This window comes from Epinephelus lanceolatus, chromosome 18 (assembly GCF_041903045.1).
Source record: "Epinephelus lanceolatus isolate andai-2023 chromosome 18, ASM4190304v1, whole genome shotgun sequence".
Taxonomy (NCBI): domain Eukaryota; kingdom Metazoa; phylum Chordata; class Actinopteri; order Perciformes; family Serranidae; genus Epinephelus; species Epinephelus lanceolatus.
The window spans coordinates 24,456,486-24,482,022 of record NC_135751.1 but is presented as its reverse complement, the minus strand read 5'-3'; the positions used below and the strand labels follow the sequence as shown (position 1 = coordinate 24,482,022).

General features: G+C 41.8%; 1 protein-coding gene across 2 annotated transcripts; it reads right to left on the bottom strand.

The window, feature by feature from the left end:
* Positions 1-4,636: 4,636 nt before the first annotated feature.
* tfap4 (transcription factor AP-4 (activating enhancer binding protein 4)) lies at positions 4,637-16,065 on the bottom strand. Of its 2 annotated transcripts, none has more exons than XM_033644125.2 (7): positions 15,736-16,065; positions 9,656-9,821; positions 9,469-9,567; positions 9,189-9,359; positions 8,912-9,061; positions 6,751-6,918; positions 4,637-6,663 (listed from the first exon to the last, which is right to left on the bottom strand). In XM_033644125.2, exons 1-7 carry the CDS (start codon positions 15,822-15,824, stop codon positions 6,505-6,507), a joined length of 1,002 nt encoding a protein of 333 aa, XP_033500016.1. In that variant the 5' UTR covers positions 15,825-16,065; the 3' UTR covers positions 4,637-6,504. The 2 variants fall into 2 exon arrangements, with proteins under 2 accessions (XP_033500016.1, XP_033500017.1); XM_033644126.2 differs by having other exon boundaries at positions 6,361-6,663; positions 8,912-9,040.
* Between the last annotated feature and the right edge of the window lie 9,472 nt (positions 16,066-25,537).

The following is a 25,537-nucleotide window of genomic DNA, read 5'->3' as shown; positions in this document are numbered from 1 at the left end:
TTTATCACACTCGAGCAGACACACTGTGCTGAACATAATCTCACAGTTCCTTGGGAATCAACATCTCAACTGTAAATTAATCCCCAAATATGGCAGGAGTTTCTTACTCGAGCATGTCCATCCCAAATGACTCAGGAAGCGTGTCCAAACAATACAGTGTGTTCGTTTTGGTGTGTTAAACTGCCTTAATCCTGAGGAACTTCACTGGTGGTGGGATGTGGCTGTGAAGATTTGTTTATGAGAAAATCTGTGCTTTTGATGAGCTTTTTTATGAATCCTAGTGAACATTAATTCTTTGTTAATTGCAGATGACAGGCACTGGCATCAGCCGCTGTCTTTTTCCAAGTGTGTCGTTAGCTGTGGCTTTGATGTTGCTATCACTGGCAATGGAAAATAACAGCATAACAGTAGCTTCACTGTTTAGTGTCTACAGGGTTTCTTGTGTCAACTGTCAAAGGACTACCTGAAGTTTGTCTGCAAATAAATACAAACTACACTGAAGCCCTGGGTGTGCGTTTAAATGCCCAAAAAGGACTACTATTACTTGACACGTGGCCACCTTAATACCTTACATAGCTGTCCCAGCTGGCCACCAACATTGTTTGATGCTGCTATCTGGTTGAATTTAGGTTGAGACGTCAGGTGGCTAAAAGTCAATGTCAGGACGACATCCAATGCCAACGTCAACGACAGATAACATTGATATTTTGTTTGTTGTAAGTTGTGTTGCTGAGTAACCAAAATCCAGAGTCTCAAGCCAACGTCACCTTGACGTAAAATAACATTTAGTCGTAAGATATGGAGAACAAAACCCAGCATCTGCAAAACACCACAATGTAAATGTTCACACGTGTCATAATGTTGTTAGACATTTAAAATATCATCAAACTAATTTTGCATTCCAGCCAAAAGTGAGTATCAGTCTGACTTTAGAGTCCAAAGCCTCTCTGATTTCCGGTGCTGAGTCTGTCAGTAGCAAAACAAGCACTATAAGTGGACGTAAAATGGGGAACTGCCCATTGGTTCAACAGCCCATTGGTTCGACAGCCCATTGGTCCGACCATATTAAACTCATTGTTCCAAAGTCCGTTCTGAAATCATCATGATGCCCTGTGGTTAAGGTCTGGTTAGGTTTAGGCACAAAAACCACTTGGTTAGGGTCAGGAAAAGATCATGGTGTGGGTTAAAATGAAAAAGAAAGTGACAAACTCATAAGCCGTGAGCCTGCTCCGCCTCAAGCCGGTCGCGGCACACCATACGCCAGCTGCGAGCCGTTCAGCACTGCGGACAGTCGGACTAATGGGATGTCGAACCAATGGGCTGTCGAACCAATGACATGGACCCCGTAAAATGATGGTGTGACCATGCCCCAGGTGGTTACATTGCCGCTGTTTTAATGCGTTCCCATTAGTCACTTAGGCTGCTTTCAGACCTGGAGTCCGCTTGCTTTGGTCCGAATCAGAGAGTAATTTTATTCCAAAGGTGTTTAATTGCCTAGAGTTGGTTCATGTTCCCACAGCAGCATTTACAAGATAAAATGCCTTGCACGAGAAAGCTGCTCTTGATTGGTCAGAATTTCCATGCAGGAAAAATCCAGGAAGTAAACAAAACGTTGAAGAAGAGTACACTTGCAAGATAAATGTTACACTTTCTAATGTCACAATGGAGGGACAACTACGCAGGTTGATTTTAGCGCTGGTCATCGTGGACTATATTGCTGTCATTGTTCATTTTAGTCAAACCACACAGTTTGAAAACGAGGTGCGGCTCCAACTAGAAAACAATGTTCTGATGCATTGGATGTGCTGAATGTGCATATTAAGGCAGTACAGGAGGAGGTGCACATTAATAATCCTCCAGGACTGTAACATGCTCATGTTTAACCCAAACAATGTGTCATGTGACTGCAGTTGGTTCAGATCGAGGTCGGAACACGTTCTCACCACAAACGAACTGCACCAGAGTTCGTTTATAACCGGACTGAGACCACCTCTCCAAGAAGGTCTCAGTCCGGTTGTTTTGGTGCGCACCTGAGTGCGATTGCTGTGTTCAGACCTGCCCAAACGAACCGCACTTAGGGGGCAAATGAGCTTGAGTTTGATTGAACTGAACCAAACAGGGCAGGTGTGAAAGCACCCTCAGATGGGAAAATAGGATCCAGGTTGAAAAACATCAAACGTATCCTTTAATGTCAGTTGTTGTGGTCTTGAACACACTCTGTCCACTCTTATTAAGTCACCGCACATTGCAACAAGATATTAAATTTAGGAAGGACTGAGCCTCTGTGGACTCAGAAACCAGAGGTATTTCTGGATGAATGTGTGAGGGTGTGAACAAGGGGCCTGGAATGAATGAATGCATGTCAGATGATGGAAAGAGATGCCACCTACTGTCCCTAGTGTTCATTTTTAACTGTCAGGGAGACGGTGGTCCATCTTAATTTAGCAATGAGCTGTTGAGCAAGAGAGGGAGGGGTTTTAAAATCCCAGCCACCAATCAGGAGCGGACACTTGTGCATCAACGGTACTGCTTGAGTGACGGCCAACCAGAACTGGAGAGGAGACAAAGTCAGCTGGTTGTGTCATTATTTGTGCTGTAGTAACTGTAACATCTCAGAGCAGGCGACACTTAGAGTGAAATGCTTTAAAAAAGACACACACACTGGGCCCGATGCGTAAAAAACAAAGTACAAACTTTATTATTCTGTCTTTACAAAGGCACAAGCCTCTTTATCCCCAAAACATTTCTCTTAAAAACAAAACAGACACAAAATAGCTTCTTGATGACCATATGCACTGACAGGTCTAACAAAAAAAAAGGTTACACAGAAGAGACAGAAGGAAAGGGACAGGAAGGAGCTGTGAAATGTGAAGGAGACAAGAGATACTGACGAGATAAACAAAGACAGCATAAAAGATTTTGCAAATAAAAAAAAGGAGATGTGAGGGGCAAACAGGACAAGATGGAGGAGGTGTAGACATGGAGGGAAAGGGGGATACACAGCTGTGCGGCTTTTACTCATAACCTCAAGAGCTTCAGCTGAGGAGATGCCCCTTTTTACAAAAGAAAGAGGCGGACTCCAGTATAGTACAGTAAGTGCTTTGTAATCTTGACCCCATTTAATGATCCCCAGGCCCACCCCACTCATCTGACAATCTGATATGTCCACGTAACGTTTCCTAACACGCAGAACAGAGTGTAAAACACAGATGGAAATAAAACAGTTCCGGTATTCAGCAGAAAACTACCAAATGCAGATACTCGGAGGGAAAAAGTTAGAGCTCTACAAAAAGCAGAGCTTGCAAAAACACGTTTTCAATATCCAGGAATCCCCTTCCTATTATGTAGTAATGAATGCTGGGAAAATGTCCCATGATTTAATCTGACAGACGCGTCACTCGTTTCAGTGCAGCTGACATCAATATTTCTTTAAAGGGCAATTCCATGACATGAATCATGATAGATGAGGTGCGTTCAATCGAACGCATTATCTGTCCAGCAGTTCAAAGCTCCATCTATGCATCGATGCAGGTGATTCGAATAAAGTGTTTATCCCTAAATGCAATTATAAAACAGCACTGATGTGTCAAAAGCACTAAATGTAACTCTAATCTCTAAATAAAACAGGCTCCATTTTTGAAAAGTAACCTGACGGGGAAAAATGGGTAAAATTTCATGGAATGTCGACATTTCAATGTGGAATTTTCCCCCCCACATAAATCTGGCTTTAATAGTGCACACGAAGGGGCCAACGGTTGCAAATCTACATGTAAATCCAACAAGGAGTCAGTATTCAGATACAATGAATACTTACAGAGAAAAAAGAAATATCAGGAGCGCTTGAATGTAATTAGTATATCAGCAACCTGTTCATATTTGTGGCAAAACATCATAAAAACAAACATAAGTAAAAGACAAAATAACTGGGAATATATATTCTAACTAGGGCTGGGCAATATATCGATATTATATTGATATCGCCATACGAGATGAGAGAATGTCAGATTTTGGATATCGTTACATTACAGTAAAGTGATGTAATTGTCTCCACTTACTGGACTGCTCTAGCCATTTTATTATTCATTAGCTTAGACGTTATATCCACATTACTGATGATTATCAAAATCTTATTGTGTAAATGTTTTGTATAGGGCTGACCCGAATCGTTGCCATGGTAATCGATGTCAAACATTAGTATTTCAATGCTGTTTTTTAAAATGTATATATGAATTACCCCCTGAAACCAAAATAGCCTGTAAATTAAGAAATATTTATCCAACATTACTTATTAAGCATCAGCATAAATTATTTATAGTTATTCTCAGACGACGTTTAAATCTAGTGATTGTTTTGTAACTCTCCGACTCATGTAATGTCACTGAAACTGGGACAGTCTGACCATGCGTGACAGGCTTATAGATCCGCTAGCAAGATGTCGAAAACGTCTAGCGTCTGGAATAGTTTCCAAATCTGTGCCAGATGCGACAAAGGAAACTGGTATGTCACATATCCTCAAAGAGCTCACCTAAAAACTGTAAGTAACAGCTTATGTGTCTTGCAAAGAATTTTTTTTTTCTCTAGTTATTGCGGCTAATGTGCAACCTGCGTGCTAACGAAGTGGCTAATTGCCACGTTATTTTTGTGGAAGCTTTGATGTATGGCCAAAGTTTCTCATTGAAGCTGCAATGCCCAAAAACTGGTAATCGGGACAGCCCTAAATTTGTGACCAGGCCAACAGTCAACCCAACAATATCGTCACAATACTGTTATCGAGGTTTATCGTAAAAAATATTGTGGTATTTGATATTCCCCTTATCGCCCAGCCCTAATTCTAACACATGCGAGGGGAAAAAGCAGAGGGATTCCAGTGGCCACCCAACGGCCCAGATCAAGTGTTCAGGTTCGTCTCTCAGACCCGGGGGCTGTGTTAAGGCTGGCTTCACAGTGCCTCCCTGCACCCACGGGCTTGTAGTAAGGCAAGCTGCTGCCTCGCTGAGCTACATGTCTTAAAGTCTGTCTGTCAACCAACAGTTCCAGGCAAAAACGTTTTAAGTATCATCTACGCAGAAACGGGTAAATAGCGCAGAAAGCTACACAGAAAGCGCACAAAGAAAAACGTAAGGAAATGCATAGAGCATGTGTAGTCAGCCCGGTCACCTCCATGGCACATTCAGACAATTTCACCGGGCATTTTCCTCATATTTCATGTATAATGAGGACTAGAAACTACACTGTTCAGGGCTGAATAAAACCAGCTCTTAAGATTGAGCGAGTATGTGATTGTATGTCAGTCGTATCTGTATGTGTGAGTGTTGTGCGCACATACACGCGTGCCTTTATTTCAAGGCGAAAGCAGTGCTGCTGCAGACTGCCAGAGTCTGGGACACTGCTAGGCCCTGCTGATTCAAACACTAAATGGGACACACACACACACACACACACACACACATACACCAGAAACAGTGGAGATCACTCAATAGTGCCCACAGATTAGCTTATTTAACAAGCCAGGTGCTTTTATATTCAAGAGGGAGGAGGGTGTCAAGAAGTGTCAAAGCACTGATATTTTTTTGTCAGGCCATGAGTCAAAACAAGAACATGCCAAATACATGTGTGGGATTACTGGGAACCCAGCCCAGTAAAAAAAAAAAAAAACAAAAAAAAAAAACAATTGCCGACAAACAAACAAATAAAAAGAATAGAGCTATGAACCAGTAAGCGCACTCTCTCCTCCTGAGCTTCACTTCATTTCCTGTGAGCACCAGTCAGCCGTGAAAACAGCTTTTAAATTCCCGTCATTGTGGTGCGTCTTTTTTTTTTCTCCATGTGTGTATTTCCAGTACAATCACTTTAACTTGCTGGCTGAGGGAACCTTACAGAAACAAAACATGAAAAAGTAGACTTCACAAGAGTAGAAACATTATTCTGTCATCCAGAAGCCTAAAAAGTGGAACTTTGAGAGCTCACAGGGTCTCTCCAAACAGCTCAAGGATGTTCATCTTAAACGGAAATGCTCTGGTGTTGGGCGGCGTTGACGCCACGCACTGCTGGGCTCTGTCTCCTGTTTCGTGGGTCAGTCACGCAGCTTCAGGGCCGAATAAAGACAACAGTCCTGGTGATTAATGGTGATGTTTAGCAGACATTCTAGTATCCAGTATGACGGAGGATTTACAGATCTGTCAGTGAAGTAACCGCTCTAATAATAACCTCTCTATTGTAAAAGGAACAGACATGAGTGTGTGTGAGAGAGCAGGGGGCTAAAGAGAAGCAGAGAAATGTATGAGTGTCTAAGTGTAAACCTATTCGGGCTGCCTATTACGGTACAACATGTAGAGTGTATACTGAAAAGAAAAAAAACGAGTGCTTCAATCTGTCTACCAGCCCTAGTAACTTCCAGAGTGCTGTGGGGTTGTAGCCTCCTGTAGCCCTGGTCTGCTTGGGCCCTTTGTGTGTAAGTGTGTGCGTGAATGTAGGTGTACGGCGCACGAGACGTCAGGGATGACCTCAAGGCAGTGAGCAATCGTCGGGCCCGTCGCTGTTTGAGGCCGTGTCTGAGCCCGCCGCGTCGGAGAGGACACGGCCTGAAGTGACGATGACTGCCCTCCGCTGCTCCTCCTCGCCGGTACAGCCCTTCCCCTGGGTGCCCTCGATGTGCTGGATTGCCTGGAGAGAGAGGACAAGTGATGTCAGAGATGGCACCACCCTCTAGTGTTCACATGTGGAAAAGCTTCACATGAGCTGCAGTCTTACTTGAACGATGGTGTCCAGGTTCTGTCGAGATGTGGACACTGTGTTGATAACTGATGTCGGTCCCATGGTTACCACGGTGACGTGATGGGGCTGGGGAGGCTGGGCAGGTGCGGGGACGATGACTGTGGCATGGTGTGTAGGTGCAGGGGGGGTAGCTGGGGCCAACACCTGGCAGAAAAGATTAATTATCATACATTATTCTCATGTCACTCGTACACTGTAACATCAAACTGTAATGGTATAGTAGCGTTAAATGGAGAGTACGCTCTGGTATCTTGACAAACCTGCACAAACCAACATTAAATATATAAAAATACAAATGTGCAAGCACGATTACACACATAATTAGGAATACAGCTGGGCAGCTTATTGAATATTCACCAGGCCAGATGTTAAGAGGCTTTCATCAGCCTAAATTTTCTCATGTCCTTATGTTTGGGGAACGCTTCTACTCACAGTGTTTCGAGCTGCCTCTTAAAAAAGAAGCATCTTGGGGAGCTGGTTAGTTCTCTGAAAAAATTATAGAAGTAAGGGGTGCACAGATTTCTCATGACGTGCCACTGAAGCCATGCTTCCACCAAACACTTTCAGTATAGTACCCTTATTACAACCATACGGACATGTACCTAAACTGCAAATATATCAAAGCAGTTCAAGCTTTAGTTATATCATAGAGCCATGATCATAGTGAAACATAAATAAGAGTTAATTCTATTTCCAGTAATTTCTTGTTACGGGGGTAATTTTGTCAACTCATGGTCATATTGATTTGAGGTCACATCGCTGAGACCTGCTTGGGGAGTCACAAAGTGTCACATGACTATTCCAGAGAGTATCATCAATCATCTTTCGGTACCAGCGCCCAGCTGCCACAAGTAGTGGATGGGCAGACAGCACCCGCCAATTGATTTGGCATCATGTTCGGTTAGCGTTAGCCTGCAGAAACAGGATACTGCGGCTGTCAGGGCAGGAGACAGGCACAACACAAAGATGTGTGAGCTGCTCATTTAACACACTGTAAATGTGTCTTAGCTGCTGACAGCTCTAACTCTGGACATGAAGGAGACTGTCAGTGTGACATGTACTGTACACTGTGAGATTAATTCAGGTCTGTGTGTAAGTGTTTTAAAATGCAGTATGCTTCAGTGTGATTGACTCAAAGAAGTCTGTAAATTTTTGAAGCCACACACAGGAAGTAGGTGGGGAATTTGTTGCCAGCCGTCTGATGAATTTAGACCAAAGAGCCCACATTTAACTGGTTTTCAAACTGAGCTGAAAATGGTTCATCTGCGTGTAAAATTCAAGACCTTGTACGTGATTATTTAAAATGAAATGAAAATGTTGGAGGGGGGGTATTTAACAACAGCAAAACTATAGCAGAATATCAGTTAACAAACCCTCACACAACTCATGCAATATAATCCAAGTCTCATTTATCCAGTCGTATACTCAGGACTTTCAAAACAGACACCCGTTTCTGACGAGGAAAGCAAAACGTATCTATGCTCTCTTCAAAGCCAGACTCCATTGACAAAAACAGTAATTTTACCTCGCTGAACACAGGAGCTGCTGGTCTACTACTGCCTTGATTAGTAGTCTGTTTGGGTTAGTGTGTGACTTTGCTGAATCCAAACTAACTTTTTAAAACACCAAAAGTCACACAATAAAACAAACCAACTACCTAATCGAGGCAATGGTTGACCAGCAGCTTCCGTGTTCAGTGAGGTAAAATTACTGTTTTTGTCAATGGAGTCTGGCTGTGAAAAGAGCATTGATAAGTCTCTCTTTCAGTTTAGTTCCCCGTTAGAAAGGGCTGTCTGTTTAAGAAGTACTGAGCATACGACCGGATAAATGAGACTTGGATTATACTGCACGAGTTGTGTTTGAGTTTGTAAACAGATGTTTAGATATACTGTTGTCAAATGCGGACCCCTATGACTTCAATCCATGCTTGGATTCTTCGTTCACCATGGAGGCATGAGAGAAAAATAAGGTTTCTTAATGAACTCAATGCAACACAGAGTGAGTAACTGATATACAAATCATTTGGGGGTGAAGTACTCCTTTAATCGAGAAAAAGTTTTATCAGCACATGAGCGTAATTCTCAAAAGGATTCCACTGTTTATGTGTGAGTCAGACTCTTATGCAAATGTTTCCAACCTGTGGGCTGTGTGCTGGAGTGAGATCCCTCTCCAGCTGCTTGTGCTGCTGCAGATGGACAAGGCTCTGTGTCTGGGTCTGGTGCTCCTGGACCTGCTGGGCGATTGCCTTCAGTTTCTCTGGGTACAACTGAGCATCCAGGGAACGCATCTGCCACACAGGGCAGGAGATAAAAGTGTGTAAGCAACTCAGAATCATGTCAGTCACTGTGTTTGTCTGGACACAGACTTCTGAGACTGTCGCAAATGTTGTTACAAGTCATGGTTGCTCCTTTTACCTGATCTTCCAGCATCATCCTGACCGAGCGCTCTTTTTCCAGCTGCTGCCTTAACTCAATCATCTCCCTCCTCAAGTCTTCAGTCTTCTCCTCCTCCAGGATGTCTGGTGAGCCGATCCCTTCATCTTTCTCCTCCGCACGCCTCCTCTTGGGGGAGGAACCACTTAGCTCCTAGGGAGAGGAAGCAGAAATTGGATATCCATTTTAGATGAACTGATAACACTGAAGGACAGAAATTCCTGGTAAAGCCTTGTTCAGGTTTGGCCCGGTGATGCTTTACTTGTATGATTCGTTTGAGCTGACTGTTCTGCTGCAAAAGCCGCGTCTTCTCCTGCTCCAAAGTGAAAATGTACTCCGCCGTCTGTTGCAGGATGGCAGCCTGGAGAAAAGAGAAGAATAATAACGTTACAGTCCCTTGCAGCTACATGTAACTCATCACCTAAGTCAAAACTCTCTTTGTGACCAACCTTACTGAGCTTCTCTCCATCGCTGTGTGGGATGAGTGTTTTAAGTGACTGGAATCCAGCATTGATGCTCTGCATACGCCGACGCTCGTTGCTGTTGGCAATCTCTCTGCGAATTCGCCTCTCTTGGTCTCGGGCTGTTTCTGGGGTCAGAGGAATGTTGGCCAGACTGTGGGGAGGACAGCAGTTAGTTGGACACTGGGAGAAAATAAAACATACATTTTCAGCAACGTCACCGTCACATGGTAAACTTTAACCTAATCCAAAGACATTCATTCATTCAAAACCAATAATATCTAAATGTGCTGTTTCCTACTCCCACTTCTGAGAGTGGATGGGCGTAAAATTGCTGTTTTCCACCAAAGCTAAGTATACAGACATAAATACAGTATTCCTGTGATCATAACCCCGACTAACGCAACATGTCTTGTGACTTTATCTGTTGAGGCTGTGGGAGATTTTAGCATTTCTGCCACTGACTTTGCTCTTTGATTCTGAGGGACTGAATGGCCTTTTGGAAGTACTTTATACCTGAGGAGAAAAACAATGAGGTCTATGGATTATCCTTAAGACGCATAGCTTTAGGGTTGTATTTCACGGACACCTTAAAAGGTATACTATGCACGATTGTTGGCTACTGTTTGTAGATATGCTCACAAGCAAAAGTTAATGCAAAAGCCGACACTAGATTTATTGTTTTGTTATCTGTATGACACTATATATTGTTTTTTAAGAAAATCCTGCATAGTATATCTGCAATATCTCTTTTTAACATCGCATCAACACCAAACAGCAGAATGGGCAGAGATATGCACAATACATTCCTGTTTTTATGCAGGTAATAAGTGTGAATTTGTCTTTCTAGGCCATCCATAACTACTTTCCTGTGTGGACAAAAACAAAATATTCAAGAGTCTATGGCATTATACATGTTGCAATCTATGCAGAGTAAATGCAGTGGTGGAAGAAGTAGTCAGATCATTTCCTTGAGTGTAAGCACTAATACCACACTGTAAAACTACTCTGCTGCAAAAAAAAGTTCTGCAATGACAATGTTATGTCAGGAAAATGCACCTTAAGTATTGAAAGTAATTAATGCAGAGTACTCCTCACATTCGAGAAGCTGGAAATATGACTTTCTTTTTACATGAAAAATGACTGAAACGATCAAAACAGTTCCATCAATATACTCATGGATTAACTGGCTAATCATTTCAGCTGTACCTGTAGGCCTTATGATTGGTTTAGTAATTTAATTTATAACAAACCATTATATTTTTAAAATTCTTAATATGTTTTGTGAGCTAAAATCTTAATTCGTAAAGTAACTAAAAGGTGCCAGATAAATGTAGTGGAGTAAAAAGTGACATATGCCCCTCTGAGATGTCGTGGACTAGAAGTAAAATGTGTCATGGAAAGAACAGAGTGAAGTACATTTATCTCAAGTACAATACTTGAGTAAATGTACTTAGTTGCATTCCACCACTGCAGGGATTCATGAAACTATATTCTTTGACCCCAAAACCTGTGTCTTCAACAGGTGGTCCGCGACCCCTAGAGGGTCCTCAGAGTTACGTCAGGGAGGTCGCCAAATTATTGTTTGGTAATTTAACGTACGTTTTAATTGAAGTTTTGCTTTTCCGAGAAATAAAATGTGTCTGAAAATACACATTAATATTAATCCAAAAACAACTAATTCACAGTAAACAACATTAATGATAGGTTTACTGTTACCCAGGAATCATGAGCTAGCTAATGCTAAACCACTGTGCAGCACCTTTCCATAATGGTGATGTGAAGTGGTTAGCTAACAGTTACATATTATTGAAACATATTGGCCAATTGGCCCTAATATTGTTCCAAATGTACAGGCATTTGTGAGCCACAATGGATCGTTTTGTTTTTCTTCTTGAGCAAGACTCTGACATACCGTCCACCTCAGAAACCATCGGTGAAGGTGCAGAGGGAGAGACTAACGCAACTAACCATTAGGGGTGGAAATTGCAAGAGGACGCACGATACGATATTATCACGATGCTTAAGTCACGATACAATATTATTGCGATTTTAAATATGTCAAGATATGCTGCGTGTTCTGATAAAATATGTTGGTAATTATTACCTTTTCTCAACTGTAAAGTACGTCCCCAAAAGGAAAACTTTGACAACATCTGTTTTATCTAGGATGACAAAGTAAATCTGATTTCAGCCATGTTTTTTACATGAGCAAAATGTATCTAGTGAACTGAAAAAGCAATTGATTATTTTATTTTAGTAGGCCACCTGAAGTTTAATTTGTATTTGTAACATTAATCATTTATATGATTAAAGAAAATCAATACTTGGCACTGTGTGACGATACGGTATTGCCACACAAGAATATAGTGATACTTTGCTAAGGATCCGTGCCCTGAAACAAAAGTTCAATGCCATATTTCCCTGCATGCTGAGGTGTCCAGGTGCAGACACAAAGTCAGACTGCTCTTCTAACCCTGTGCCATTTCCTAACAGGTGTTAAAGTGACACATTAATATGTATTGCTATGCAATCCAAAGATATGACACTGAAAGGTCTTAGTGAGGTAAACTGTTTCCTGCCATTAAAGCAGAACTGACATTTCATAAGACACCTTATAAGCACCACACGTGGTTAAAAGGCCTCTTTACAGTGGCACCAGTGCTGATAACTCCAGTTGAGATGTAATTAGAGCAACACTGAGCCTGTTAATATTTCCCTTCCTAAAGCCGTGGTGAAAAGACACAATATGCCATATGCTGTAATCCAGTTGAGGGGAAATTCTAAGCGAACTTCCTCTTACATCCTCGCTGTATCGAGCTCAGTATCTCTGGGACCCTCTCTAGCCAAGCTCTTATCTGTACTGACTCAGCTGCCTCAGTGCAAACACTGGGAACAATTGTGCAGACACAGATGAGAAAAAGGAGTGTGTGCAAGGACACACACAGTCACACACACACACACACACACGTACCAGCACTGCAGCCGCACATCCAGCAAACACATCCACTGCCAAAACATGACCAACTGGGCCTGGACTTCACCATATCACACAAACACAAACTGGTACAGAGGAACGGACTGAGTCCCAATTAGAGTGGATTAAAGCTTTAAACAGGAGTAACGAAGGAGGAGCAACTTAATAGAGCTGAACGATCGGTCGATTAATTGTTTGAGTGAACAAATCACAGAAAAGTACATTCAAAATCAATGTTATTTAAGCAGTTTTCAATCAAATATGGCAAACATTTGATGCTTTAAGCATCTCAAACATTATATTTTGCTACTTTCCTTGATGTAAATCAAAGTAAATTAATCATCTTGGACAGTGATGGATATTTTTCTACAATTTCCTGACATTTTATAGAGCTGAGACTAAATCCTCATATTAAATAATAATGAAAATAATCCACAGATGTGAGACTGAAACTGGAATGCCAGCAATTAGATTGTATTATTAATACTTATTAGAACGGCAAGAACTGAAAATGTGGTCTTCATATAAGTTTTAATTGTAAGATATGTCAGTGCAGCAGTAATAGGCTGCTCAACTTATGGCCCAAGTGCCAAATCTGGCTCACCGTAAGGTACAGGGTGGCCTGCTAACCATTTTCTAATTCACAATGAAAATAAATGAATTGAGAGAAGGATTATTTGTGTACTCTGGGTGTAAATAAAGTTTCAGAGTGCATTAAAAAGCATCAAAATATCGCTTGTTTAATATCAAATAAAAAAGACAGGGGATGATCCGGGGGCCAGCTAAGCCCTGATGTCATCAAATCCTAGACACGCCCCTGTGTACATCTGACCTGTGCAAGGCTGCTTCAACTGGTTTTCCCTTTTTTATTTAATTTTATCTGACAAATATTAATGTTTGTTTATTTACTGGCTTCTTGCCATTTTGCAAAAGTAGCCCCTGGGCAAAGCAAACTGAGTATCTCTTAGGAGTGGGTGGAAAAAAATCAATACAGTATAGTATCACGATAGTTTTGTGTGGCATTATCGTTTCGTCACACAGTACCAAATATCGATTTTTTAATTTAATGAATTATCAATATGACAAATTAAACTTTAGGTAGCCTACTAGAATAATATAATCAATTGCTTTTTCAGTCCACTAGACACATTTCGGTGCTGCAAAAAGTGGCTGAGGTGAGATGAACAGACTCAAAACTTTATTAGATAAAACAGATGACAGAGTTTTCCTTTGGGGACATAATTTGCAGTTGAATAAACGGTAATAAATTGCAATATATTTTATCGCAATACTCAGCATATCGCAATAATACTGTATCTTGACTTAAGTATCGTGATAATATCGTATCGTGGATCCTCTGGTGATTCCTACTGCTAGGATCCCTACTGATAACTGTACTGGTGGGCCCTTTAATGTTTGTCCCATTTCAATTAATTTATTCATTTAGTCTAATTAGCAGTATCGTGATAATATTGTATTGTGGATCATCTGGTGATTGCCACCCCTAATGGCTAGATGCGTTAGCCATTAGGGCATAATTTAAAATTGGAAAAAAGCTAATAAAACGCAATATATTTCATCATAATACTCAGCATATCGCAACATATTCAAAGTCGCAATAATACTGTATCGTGACTTAAGCACCGTGTTAATATCATGTTGTGAATCATCCGGTGATTCTCAACCCTAATGGCTAAGTCTGTTGGCCATTAGGGCATAATTTACAGTTGAAAGAAGGTAATAAATCACACTATAATGTATCCTATTAATCAGCATATCGCACATATTTAAAATCACAATAACACTGTATCGTGATAATAATGTGTTGTGGATCCTCTGGTGATTCCCACCCCTAGTATCCCTACTCTTAAGTGTACTGGTGGTGCCTTTAATGTTTGTCACATTTAAATGTATTAATTTAATTAATCTAATAAGCACTAGAGTCAGTCTGGGTTCAATTTGGATGAGATTCTCCTCGTTATGTATCAATTCTGCAGGCTTACAATGAGGATTTAATGAAAATCAACAAAGGACTACATTTCCCACACTGCCCGCGTCACTACCAACAGCCAGCAGCAACAGCAGCAGATCCCTCCGCCTCCCTCTTCAAACAGGGCTGCGGACGTATCGCAGGGCCTTCCGCGACATACACACCCCCTTATTAATAACACCACTTTTAATTTTTCCTGTCTCCCCGTGAACGCCAAACGTCCCCTCGTGGGACACACCGGTGGAAACGTACCTCCACGAGGCCAAATAATCCCCCTCTGTCACCCCTGAGCCCGACGCCACCTCCGTGCTCCGAGCAGACTTTCCGTGTCCTCCGCCATTATAACAATGCGGCAGGCAGCATGGCAGAGGTGCGGGATGAAAAGACGCAGTGGAGGCGACTCGTTTGCGCGAACAACACGCACGGAAACACCAGTAAAACAATCGCCACGTCGAATGGGGGGTGATTTAGGCAGCAGCTGTGCACATCCACAGCACAAGTGAGCGAAAACAGGGCGCCATGAACAGGAAACAAACGCCAGACCCCCTCATCACTTTTAGCACAAGCCACAAGCATGGCCGCACTACCCACAATAACTTCGGATGGCTGTGACTGAAATCAGCACCCCGCACGGTGTGTGCGGCAAAACTAGACCCTTTAACACCCAATGACGCTCACTCGCACAACCTTTCCCTTTCTCACGCAAATCCCAGCACCTATAGGTGTCACCGGGGGTAATTTGAGGATAAATAGAGCAGGGGTGCGCTCTGGAGCGGAGTAGCAGCGTGGTGTGCACGGAACCACGTGGTTTGTGTTTGTTAGCCACAAAATGCATCGATTTCGCAACAAAATGTGCGAAATAACCCCACGGACAGGATGCGCTGCTCCCACACAGACCCCCAACATGCTCACACGCATTATAATTTAAGTGTTTGGTGGTTATTAAAGCCCGCAGCTGCCCGTGAGTGGGTCGTGTACACAATAACAGATCAGATGAAGCATGTTGCCTCACCGCCGTCGCCAAGTGCGTCTACTCCAAACAGATGACTTGTAATAATAATAATACACGCAGCGTGCCGGATGAAGCACATGTATACACACCTGCAGAGACCTCCGATCACTTCTTTCTCCGTTTTCCTGAAATGTTGCAAGGAGGGCACCTTCTGAGCTGGTACCATGAAATACTCCATGCTCGCCTCTCGCCAGTTTGCCTCCCCCCCCTCCTCAAAATAAAAATTAAAAAAACACTGCAAACAGTCTCCGTAGGATGTGATAAATATAATGACGTTAGAGAGCAGGAATCCCGGGATCCGACGCGGGTTAAATCCTCAGATCCGGATCCCTCGGCTGTGTAATGTAGTAGTTTGAGGCTGCTGAGAGTTGTAATGTTACTCGACTTCCAGCTGATGGGGTTCCCTCGTTGTGTGTGGCGCTCTACCTCTCTCTCTCTCTCTCTCTCTCTGTCTCCCTCCCTCCCTCTGCATGACCGTGTGTGTGTGCGCGCGTGTGCATGTGTGTGTGTGTGTGTATGCAGCTGATCGGATGGCTTTCAAGGCGGGAAACAGCTGGTAGGAGTCACACTGCACTACCAAAAGCCTCCTTCCGCAGAGACGGGGGACTGCATGTAAACAAAGGACTATTTAGCGCAGAGACACAGCGAGAGCACAGCGCACATGTGGACGGGAGAGGGGATTATATGTCTTTAAAGGGAATTACGGAAACGTTGACGGCTAATTCATGAATAACAGTGTGGAGTCAATGCAATCCACCAATCCTCCAGTCGTGGTTATATCCTCCTGAGACCCTGCGCCCTCATGTGAGGACACCACATTGTGGATTTGCTGTGCCTTATACTTCTTCACCTTATTTAAACTGTCTGTTACAGTGGTCACATATACAGTTCACAATACTTTGAATTGATTTCAACCAATCAGAACTAAATATTATACTTTAATTTTATGAACATGGTTCTTTGCCTGTTGGTTAATTATTATTTATTACAAGCTGTAATTAAAATGAAGAGATAAGAACATGGCTGTCCTGCTGTCCTACTATTTATAAACTTCCGTTTATATATACATATCGTAAAACTTCAACTAGTAGCCCAGGATATTATTTGATTAAACCACATCAGGACATCACATTTTGGGTTACTTGACCTTATACTTCAGTCTACCTAATTTAGACCTGTTGTCCTCATTCGTGGACACTTTGTTGTGCCATCTAGTGGTAGTAAGAGCACAATACACTAATCCATGTAAAAACAAGATGGCCGCCATCTCTGCCAAGTCAGTCTGCAGCTGATCCTGACACAAAAGTGGACAAGGTCCCAAACCTGATCACATTTAATAGTTGAATCTAGTGTATTTATGATAAATAATGTTTGTAATTTGATATGGCAACAAATTTGACCAGTAACAAGATAAGACACTTTTAATTAGGAAGTACTCGTTTGAGGACACTGGGACTTAATTATCATTGACAATATTTAGCTTTTTATACTTATTGGGTCCTACTGATCCCAAATAGCTAGGAGAAATTAAAATTGCATTCCAAACACAAGTTCGGGTCTCAGGAGGATATGGGACCTTTAATGTTTTTTACATTAAGCCGTTGCTCAACAAAAGATTTGAAATATGGTCAAATTTGTTTATTTGAACCAGCATTAATATTACTTGTACAAAAACTGGGCTTCGAATACCATATCAAATGCTATGACACTTGTTTTTCGGCACCTGGCATACCAACACAACAACACTTTATGCTGTTAAAACAATATTCTTTTGATTCTGCTTCACTTATCTACAGCTGATCCCGACACAAAAGCAGACGAGATACAAAACCCGATCAAATTTAATGGTCGAAACGTGTTTGTTCGTGTTTAATAACATCTGTAGTTTAATATTACATACGATTTCAGCAATACTAACAAGCTGAGATGGTGTTAATTAGAAAGTACTCATTTAAGGACATTGGGACTTTGCTATTGTATTACCACAGCACGTTATATATGCCAGTAAGGTGTAAGAGACTCCTACAGACAAAAGGGACATTACTAGCTTGGAGTGTGGAGCAAGGAAAATTCATACAGGGCTACAAAATCATTTGCAATTTTGTTCTGCACGGCCATGATCAGGTGTTGAAATGAACAGTTTTAGACTTGAACAGTGACCTCTAACCCACAGAGTTGCAAAATGTTGCTTTGTTTTCAATTTTGTTGTTGCATTAAATGTTCAGGCATTGAAATAAACTGTACTGTTCAAAGACTGAGTTTTTTTTAAATACTTATCAAGTCCTACTAATCCCAAATAGCGCAGAGAAATTAAAAGTGCACACCAAACAAAAGCTGGGGTCTCAGGAGGATATCATTTTATATTTTCCCCTCTTATGAGTTGCTTCAGTGAAATTACTTTTTAAAAATATCGTCTATAATATTCACATGTAACATTTAAAACATTGCCATAAAGTTGACAGGTAACAAACACAGCTGCAGCCATTTTACAACACTTTAAAGCCTGTATGAAGGCGCCTTGACTATAGCCTGGTTAATAAAGAGCAGGACTACTACAGGGGCGGATCCTCCAACAGCTGCGATAAGCGAACAACAAGGATCAGCTGACGGGTTGGCAGAGCTGCACAGCAACAGCGCACCGGGGAGGGCTTTTAGGGACAGGCTGCTGCTCCTGCCTCACGCGCACACACACACACACACACACACACACACACACACACCACGGCTGAACGTGCATGGAGCACGCGCATGTATGTTGCTCACCATTTTGTGTGTTACAGTGTTAATACAAGAGGATAAACTCATAGTAACCTCATCTACATCCAGAGGAGCCGCGACGCGCACGCAGCCACAAAATGGGAGCAGCGGGTTTGTTTTTGAACCCGGAAACATGAAACACTGCAGCTGTATCCTCGTGGAGACACATGGTGGCGTTTTATTAATTGGTCTGCCTCGGTGGTGCAGCTGTAAGTTATCGAGTATTTGCATAATGGTGTCTTTAAGGCTGGCTCTCACACAGCTGTTGACGCATGAATCAAGTCATGTGGGATACATGCAAGAAACAGAGGCAGTGATTACCAAGAGACACTAACACACACATTTAAACTGTTTGAAAAAAGCTTTTAAGTGTAGTTCTTATTTATAGGCTAATAAACACAAAAACTGACCCAGCCCATACAATTAAATAGGAAAATCAAATGTAATAATTTCCATCTGGTTGCCTAGTTGCTGATATGACAGATTTAAACTGTCTGTTACAATGGTCACATATACAGTTTACATTACTTTGGTATCAATTTCAACCAATCAGAACCAAATATTATACTTTATTTCCATGAACATAGTTGTGTACCCATTGGTTAGTCATTAGCCTACTTATTACAAGCTGTAATATCAATTTATCAATAATAACATGGCTGTCATGACATACGATTAATTGATATGTTTAGAATACTTTGTAATATGCATGTATAATACTATATAGATATAGATATACACTGCTCAAAAGAAAAATTAAAGGATAACTTTGGTATTTTTCAACCTGGGCTCTATTTCCCCATGTGTATGTGTGTGTGTATGATTCATAGGTACCACTCGTTCTAAAATTGGTTCAGTATTGAGGGAGGCGGATGCAGCCGGGAGCCGCGAAACGAGCTGAAACGGTAACAGGGGCAAATGTGTCCCGTATAAGTTTGCGCATTAAAAGTGTTTTTTTTTTTCACCACTGACCAGTTCAGATCACCAGTGCTATCTCTGTAAATAGCATACTAAGTGTTTCCCTCACCTCTGGCCTGTGTGTGATGTCATCTCACGAGAGCTTTGCTCCACTGTGTCTGTAGCTCTCTCTACTCGTGGGACAGCCGTTTTCTTGAGGAAGAAGTGTTTCGGGATTGGATGTCTTCTCTTCTTCGGCTGGCAGTAGTCATCTTGGGAGAAGTGAGCACTGCAGACCCGATGGTCTGCAAGGCGCAGTGTCTGGACAGAAGTGTTAGCATCCATTTGTAGCACAACTAGCCACAACTTCAGCATCTCGCCGTCCGACAAAGGCAGCCTATGAAAGCTGTACGAGGTGTTACGCGACATCCTGTTCTTGCAATTCAGATAAGCACAAACACGAACCATTGTTTTCAATTGATGCAGTAAAACTCTCAACTGTACTCTGGGACAACCAGCGCCACTCTGAGCGGCGCTCAGCATGGCTCCTTTGTTTTCAAGCAAAGCTCTCGCGCGATGACATCACAGCCCAGAGCTAAGGGAAACGCTTCGTATGCTATTTACAGAGATAGCGCTGGTGATCTGAACCGGTCAGTGGTGAAAAAAAGGACTTTTAATGCGCAAACTTACACGGGACGCATTTGCCCCTGTTACCATTTTAGCTCATTTTGCGGCTCCCGGCTGCATCCGCCTCCCTCAATACTGAACCAATTTTAGAACGAGTGGTACCTATGAATCATACACACACATACACATGGGGAAATAGGGCCCAGGTTGAAAAATACTGAAGTTATCCTTTAAGGAAACACTTAATCATCACAGTATAACACCAATTCAGTTAAACGTCAGGAATGTCCATTTGTTTATTTAGGAAGCAAAACATCATGTGTTACCATAATGAAACTCACGCAAGTTCGATCAGTCTGTGATTTCAATTCTTTAACTTCGATTTTTGGTGTGATTTTGAATCCACATTATTCAGTGTACATCACTTAAGACTTTAGACTTGAATAATTCATTCATCATGTGTGATTTAAGTGTTCTCTTAATTTCTTTGAGCAGTGTATATAGAGATACAGATATGTTTATAATACTATGTTCTACCAGATCTGACAAATCCAAATCCAAAGCATACCTTCGATGACAAAATCTCAACCTCACAGCTGCCCTCAGTAGTCCTAAAGGCAGCCCTACCCTGTGCCAAACCTGGCTCTAAAAAGCTCCATTTGTGCTTAAGGAGAAATACGCCACCCACCAAATCATCATTTGTATATCAATATCTCACCCAGTGTTATGTGTAGTCTGTTTAGAAAATGTTATTTTTCATGCGTGCCTCTGAAGTTAACTAACAAATAAAAAAAAGAGAAGATTCTTGATTGATAGAAGTCATAGGGGTCCACTTTTAATGACAGCAAAACTATATCACACAAAGTTGTATCTCACACGACTCGCAGTATAATCCAAGTTTCATTTATCCAGTCGTATACTCAGTACTTTCCAGACAGTCCTTTCTGATAAGGAACTTAACCACTGTCTCAATCAGTCAGTTTGTGTTGTTATGTGTCTTTAGTCAATCCGGACAAACCTTTCAAAACACTCAAGTCATACAATAACACAAACACACTAATTGATTAAGGCAGCAGTAGACCAGTAGCGCTTATTTTCAGCAAGGTAAAATGTCTGTTTTTGTCAATGGAGTCTGGCTTATAAGAGAGCATGGATACGTTTCACTTTCAGTTCAATGTCCTGTCTGTTTGGAAGCACTGAGCATATGACTGGATGAATGAGCCTATAGGATTACTGCACAAGTTGGGTGAGACCTTGTACACAGATGTTTTGCTGTCATTATTCCTGCTATGTGAACACATATTCTGTGGTACAGATTTTGACCTGTAATCTGTAACAAAAAAGCAGGTGAAGTAAAATCCAGAACACGACATGGTTGATTACATGCAACATCAGTATATATATACAGGAGGCTCTACACATGCACACTGATTGTAAAATGTGTTAGTAGTAGTAGTAGTAGTAGTACTTGAACTACAGAAAAACATATTTTGAGTATTTTGGTCTTATTTCAGGCCACACACACTGCACCTGTCACTTTCCACTGAATTCATCATTAACTGAGCTTCCCAAATGAGTACACAAAATACACCCTGAGCTGCTGAACTCTGATATGAAACTGAGGTCTTAAATGTTGCTTTTGAGCACAGTAAGATATCTGGATCTTTACAGCAGGGAAATATATTTATGGCCTTAATCATTATTTCAGAAATATTAAATGGTTTGAGAACTATGACTTTCCCCAAAATGGAAATATACAGTCTGGCAAATCAATTCTTGCTAATGAATAAAATCTCTGAGGGCCTCTGGGTTAATTAAATCTTCTCCGAGGCTGCTTTCAGGCCCTCTAGTGGTGGCATGGTGAAAAGGCAATGGAATCACTGGATGCCACAGGGTGGACAAAACAGAAACATGTATGTAACACCACATTTGCCAACATGGTAGCTGTCTTCAGTTGTCACTGCACAGGCTACACTCCACAACATTAAAATAATGACGGCATGTGCCAAACAAGAAAAGTGCATTAGCAAACAGGAACTGTCAACCAGAATGTAGATTTCACTGCACACCAGATTTATAGCAGTTATTCTTTATTTCTTCACAAGATAGTCTAAGAGGTTGTTTTTTTTCAACAAGATTAACAGGATATTTGAACAGCATTAAACAGGCTCTAAACCCAAAACTTGAATTAAACCCCTGAACATCTGGGTTCACCATATTATGTGGTATTCAAGCAGTGGCCGACCCCCTTGGAATAAGAGGGAGAAATGATCCAAAGATCTTATGCTAACGGTCGGTCTCTAATAGGGTATCATCTCCAGTCGTGGCAGTGCAGTTCACCTTAATGTGTTCATCGGTTAGTGATCATCACAGTCAGAACATGCAACAGCACTGATGGGTGGAGTGGAGTGGAGTGTATGTGGAGAGCATTACAGTTATACCCTTTCCTACCAAAATTAGCATGTGTATACATTTAAAAAAAAAAAAAAAAAAAACGCAGGTAAACCTGTTAAAAATAGGCGAGAGACTTTTTATATGCCTTACTTATTCAGTCCCTATCTTAAATTTAGTTCCGATGACATTTTTTGATGATGTGCAAGCGCTGCCTGGACAGAGACAGATGGTGATTTGCATTGATCATTGCATCACACCGGCAAATGGGCTGAAATTAGCACGTTCACCGAGGTGCTGTATTTAAGTCACCTCTGATTGGAGCTGGATTCAGTGAATAGCCTATCCCTGACTACTGCAGTCATTTTTCCCAGAAATAAATGCTGATACCCTTTCCAACTAAATACAAATACCAGATGTGAGCAGGTGTTAGTGGGTTTTTTTTATTTTCAGGTGTGTCACATTTGACATCACGGACGGGACAGAAAACAGGTCTGTAAACAGCGTAGAACACCATGGAGGCCAGTGAAAATGTTACAGTGGTTAGTTCTTTTTTATAAGTCTTACTTATTCAGTCCCTGTCTCAAAATTGGGGCAGACTTTTTTTTTCCAATGATGTGCGAGTGCTGCTTGGACAGAGGCCCTCATTGCATCCTGCTGACAAACAGGCTTAAGTTAGCGCGCTCACTGAGGTGTCGTATTTATTAAGTCACATCTGATTGGAACTGGAGCCAGTAAACATCCTTGACTACTGCAGAGTTATTTCTCCCTGAAATAAATGCCAATTGTACCTTTTCCGATAAAATACAAAATCCAGATGTGAGCAGGTGTTAGTGGCTTTTTTTTTAGTCCAGTGGAAAAGGGGCTTAAGAGAAAATGAAAAGGCAAAAGCCATCCAGGGCACGGTACAAGAAAAGGAAAAACTAAGAGGATGAAATTTGCAAATTTGCACTTTCTGTATTTTTTTTATTGTTTGTTATTTATTATTATATTTTGTTAGCTAAAGCCCTATTCGGATGGGATTAGTTTAACGTGGAGACGTGGGGTAAAGTAATTATTACCAGGGATTTTAGTCCCGTCCGAACGCGCCATGTCTGTAATCACTACGGATAATGTCAGTAAAAATTACGACAACATTTACCTTCTGTAAAACAGTCCGGAGAAAATACCTCGGGTAATATTAATCCCGTGCAAATGCGATCCTCTGTAAAAATGTATGTAAATATTTTGTCATGTCCTGTTTACAACCATTTTTCCGTGTTTAAAGGTAGGGTCTGGAGGATTTTCCAGTTGCTGTTTGTAAACACACATTCAGATTTGGTCCCTCCTATCAGGCTCAACCCTCCCGGGTGTACGGAGCCCGGAGGTACAGAAGAAGGCTTCACGGAAGAGGTTCAGACAAGGCTCGCGCTGGTGCACGCTTGGACACGCTCGGGCAAGGCACCTGCGCTCTCTCATTGGCTGGAGAAATCTCCGCCCAGAAGCGGTCCAGCTCGCAAAAACATCAAAATACAGTTAAAGGGCAGGAGCTCTGCAAACAGAGTCACCACCACACATGAGTAGAAGCCCATAGGTGATGATTAAGCAGGATTTCATTTGTATATGTCTATATTTTGTTTTGTTTGAAAATCCTCCGGATCCTACCTTTAAAGCTAATTTTCCATGTTTTTTCGATGATGGAGGCACTTGAAGAAGCATTCGGTGTTGTCTGCAGTCGTGATGGTGGACATTCTTCTAATGATCGCATAGCCCTGCGTGGGAGACCAATCAATAAGATCGAGAAGAAAGCACTTTTCACAGCCATGTGACTTCTGGTTGTGTTAGGTAGGCTCCATATTGCTAATCGTTGTGTACACACAATCCTGTTCATGGGCAATATTTCATATTGGGCTAATCATTAATTGTTATTATCCTTCAGCTAAACACATACAACACATACAGGAAGCAACATAGCACGCACATGTCAACAGAGAAGTGACGCCAGGGCGCAAACCAAGCTACTACTGCCATCTCTGGTAGAATTACAGATTTCTTGTCCCGTGCGAATTAAACACTTATATTACAGACATCTTGTGGTAAACTGACATTAGTCCACATCCCTATGTAAAACTAATCCTGTCTGAATAGTACTTAAGTTGTTTTTTCGTTCTTGTTTGGAGTAAATACAATAAAGATAATAATGCTTTTTGGAGGGGGTTGGAGAGGGGGTTGCCTAGAGCGCTGAGTGTGCTTAGTCTGGCACTGTACTCAAGTGCAGTGTAGATTTCTGTATGACACTTTCATTCATTTTCTGTAACCACTTATCCTGTTGGAGGTCGTGGGGGGACTGGAGCCTATCCCAGTTGGCATCGGGCGAGAGGCTATACCCTGGACAGGTCGCCAGACTATCACAGGGCTGACACATAGAGACAGACAACCATTCACACTCACATTCACACCTACGGACAATTTAGAGTCACCAATTAACCTGCATGTCTTTGGACTGTGGGAGGAAGCCGGAGTAAACCCACGCTGACATGGGGAGAACATGCAAGCTCTGCACAGAGGTTCTCCCCCACCCTGGGGTTCGAACCAGGAACCCAATGCTGACCACTGCACTGTGCCACCTGCTTGTTATTTATTGTTATATTTTGTTAGCCAAGTTGTTTATTTGTTCTTGTTTGGAATTAATATAATAAAGATAATAATATTTTTTTGAGGGGGGCGTGGGGTGGGGCTTGCCAGCGAAAGCTTACCCAGGGCGCTGAATGTGCTTAGTCCGGCACTGTCAGATTTTTGTATGACACTTGTACACTAAGAACGTGCACATTGTATAATGTGCAGAGTGCAGAATTGTTGTCGGCTTAATTTTATGATTTTGATTTTTTTGTTTTTACTGAAACAGTTTCCTCCTAATCCTTTCTCCTCCAGTATATATAACACGCAGTAACACATATAACACATAGTGCTGTATGTATTGGTTCATGGGGATGTAAATACAGGCTACATTAGTGTTACAGCAGAGGAACTGGCTGTCTGGGAGTCACAACTTTTCAATTATGTAACAGAGTTTTCAGTGCTGGTGAGGCAGCGCTGGTGGCCAGCATGAGAACAGAGATGTCTTAACTCCTAAACTCTGGAGAAGCAAACAGCAGACAGTGAAATAAGAGGGGTGTTACCCTTCATGAGGGCCTGTTGATGGAGGGGAGCTGAGGCGGAGAGATGACCATGAGGACAGAG

What these genes read in the sequence shown, in the direction of transcription:
- tfap4 (XM_033644125.2), bottom strand. Translation starts at nt 15,824, where the DNA reads ATGGAGTATTTCATGGTACCAGCTCAGAAGGTGCCCTCCTTGCAACAT. An exon ending in GTGATCGGAGGTCTCTGCAG is followed by an intron (nt 9,822 to 15,735) that starts GTGTGTATACAT and finishes TCCTCCCCACAG; the next exon opens with TCTGGCCAACATTCCTCTGA. An exon ending in CTCCAGCACACAGCCCACAG is followed by an intron (nt 6,919 to 8,911) that starts GTTGGAAACATT and finishes CTTTTCTGCCAG; the next exon opens with GTGTTGGCCCCAGCTACCCC.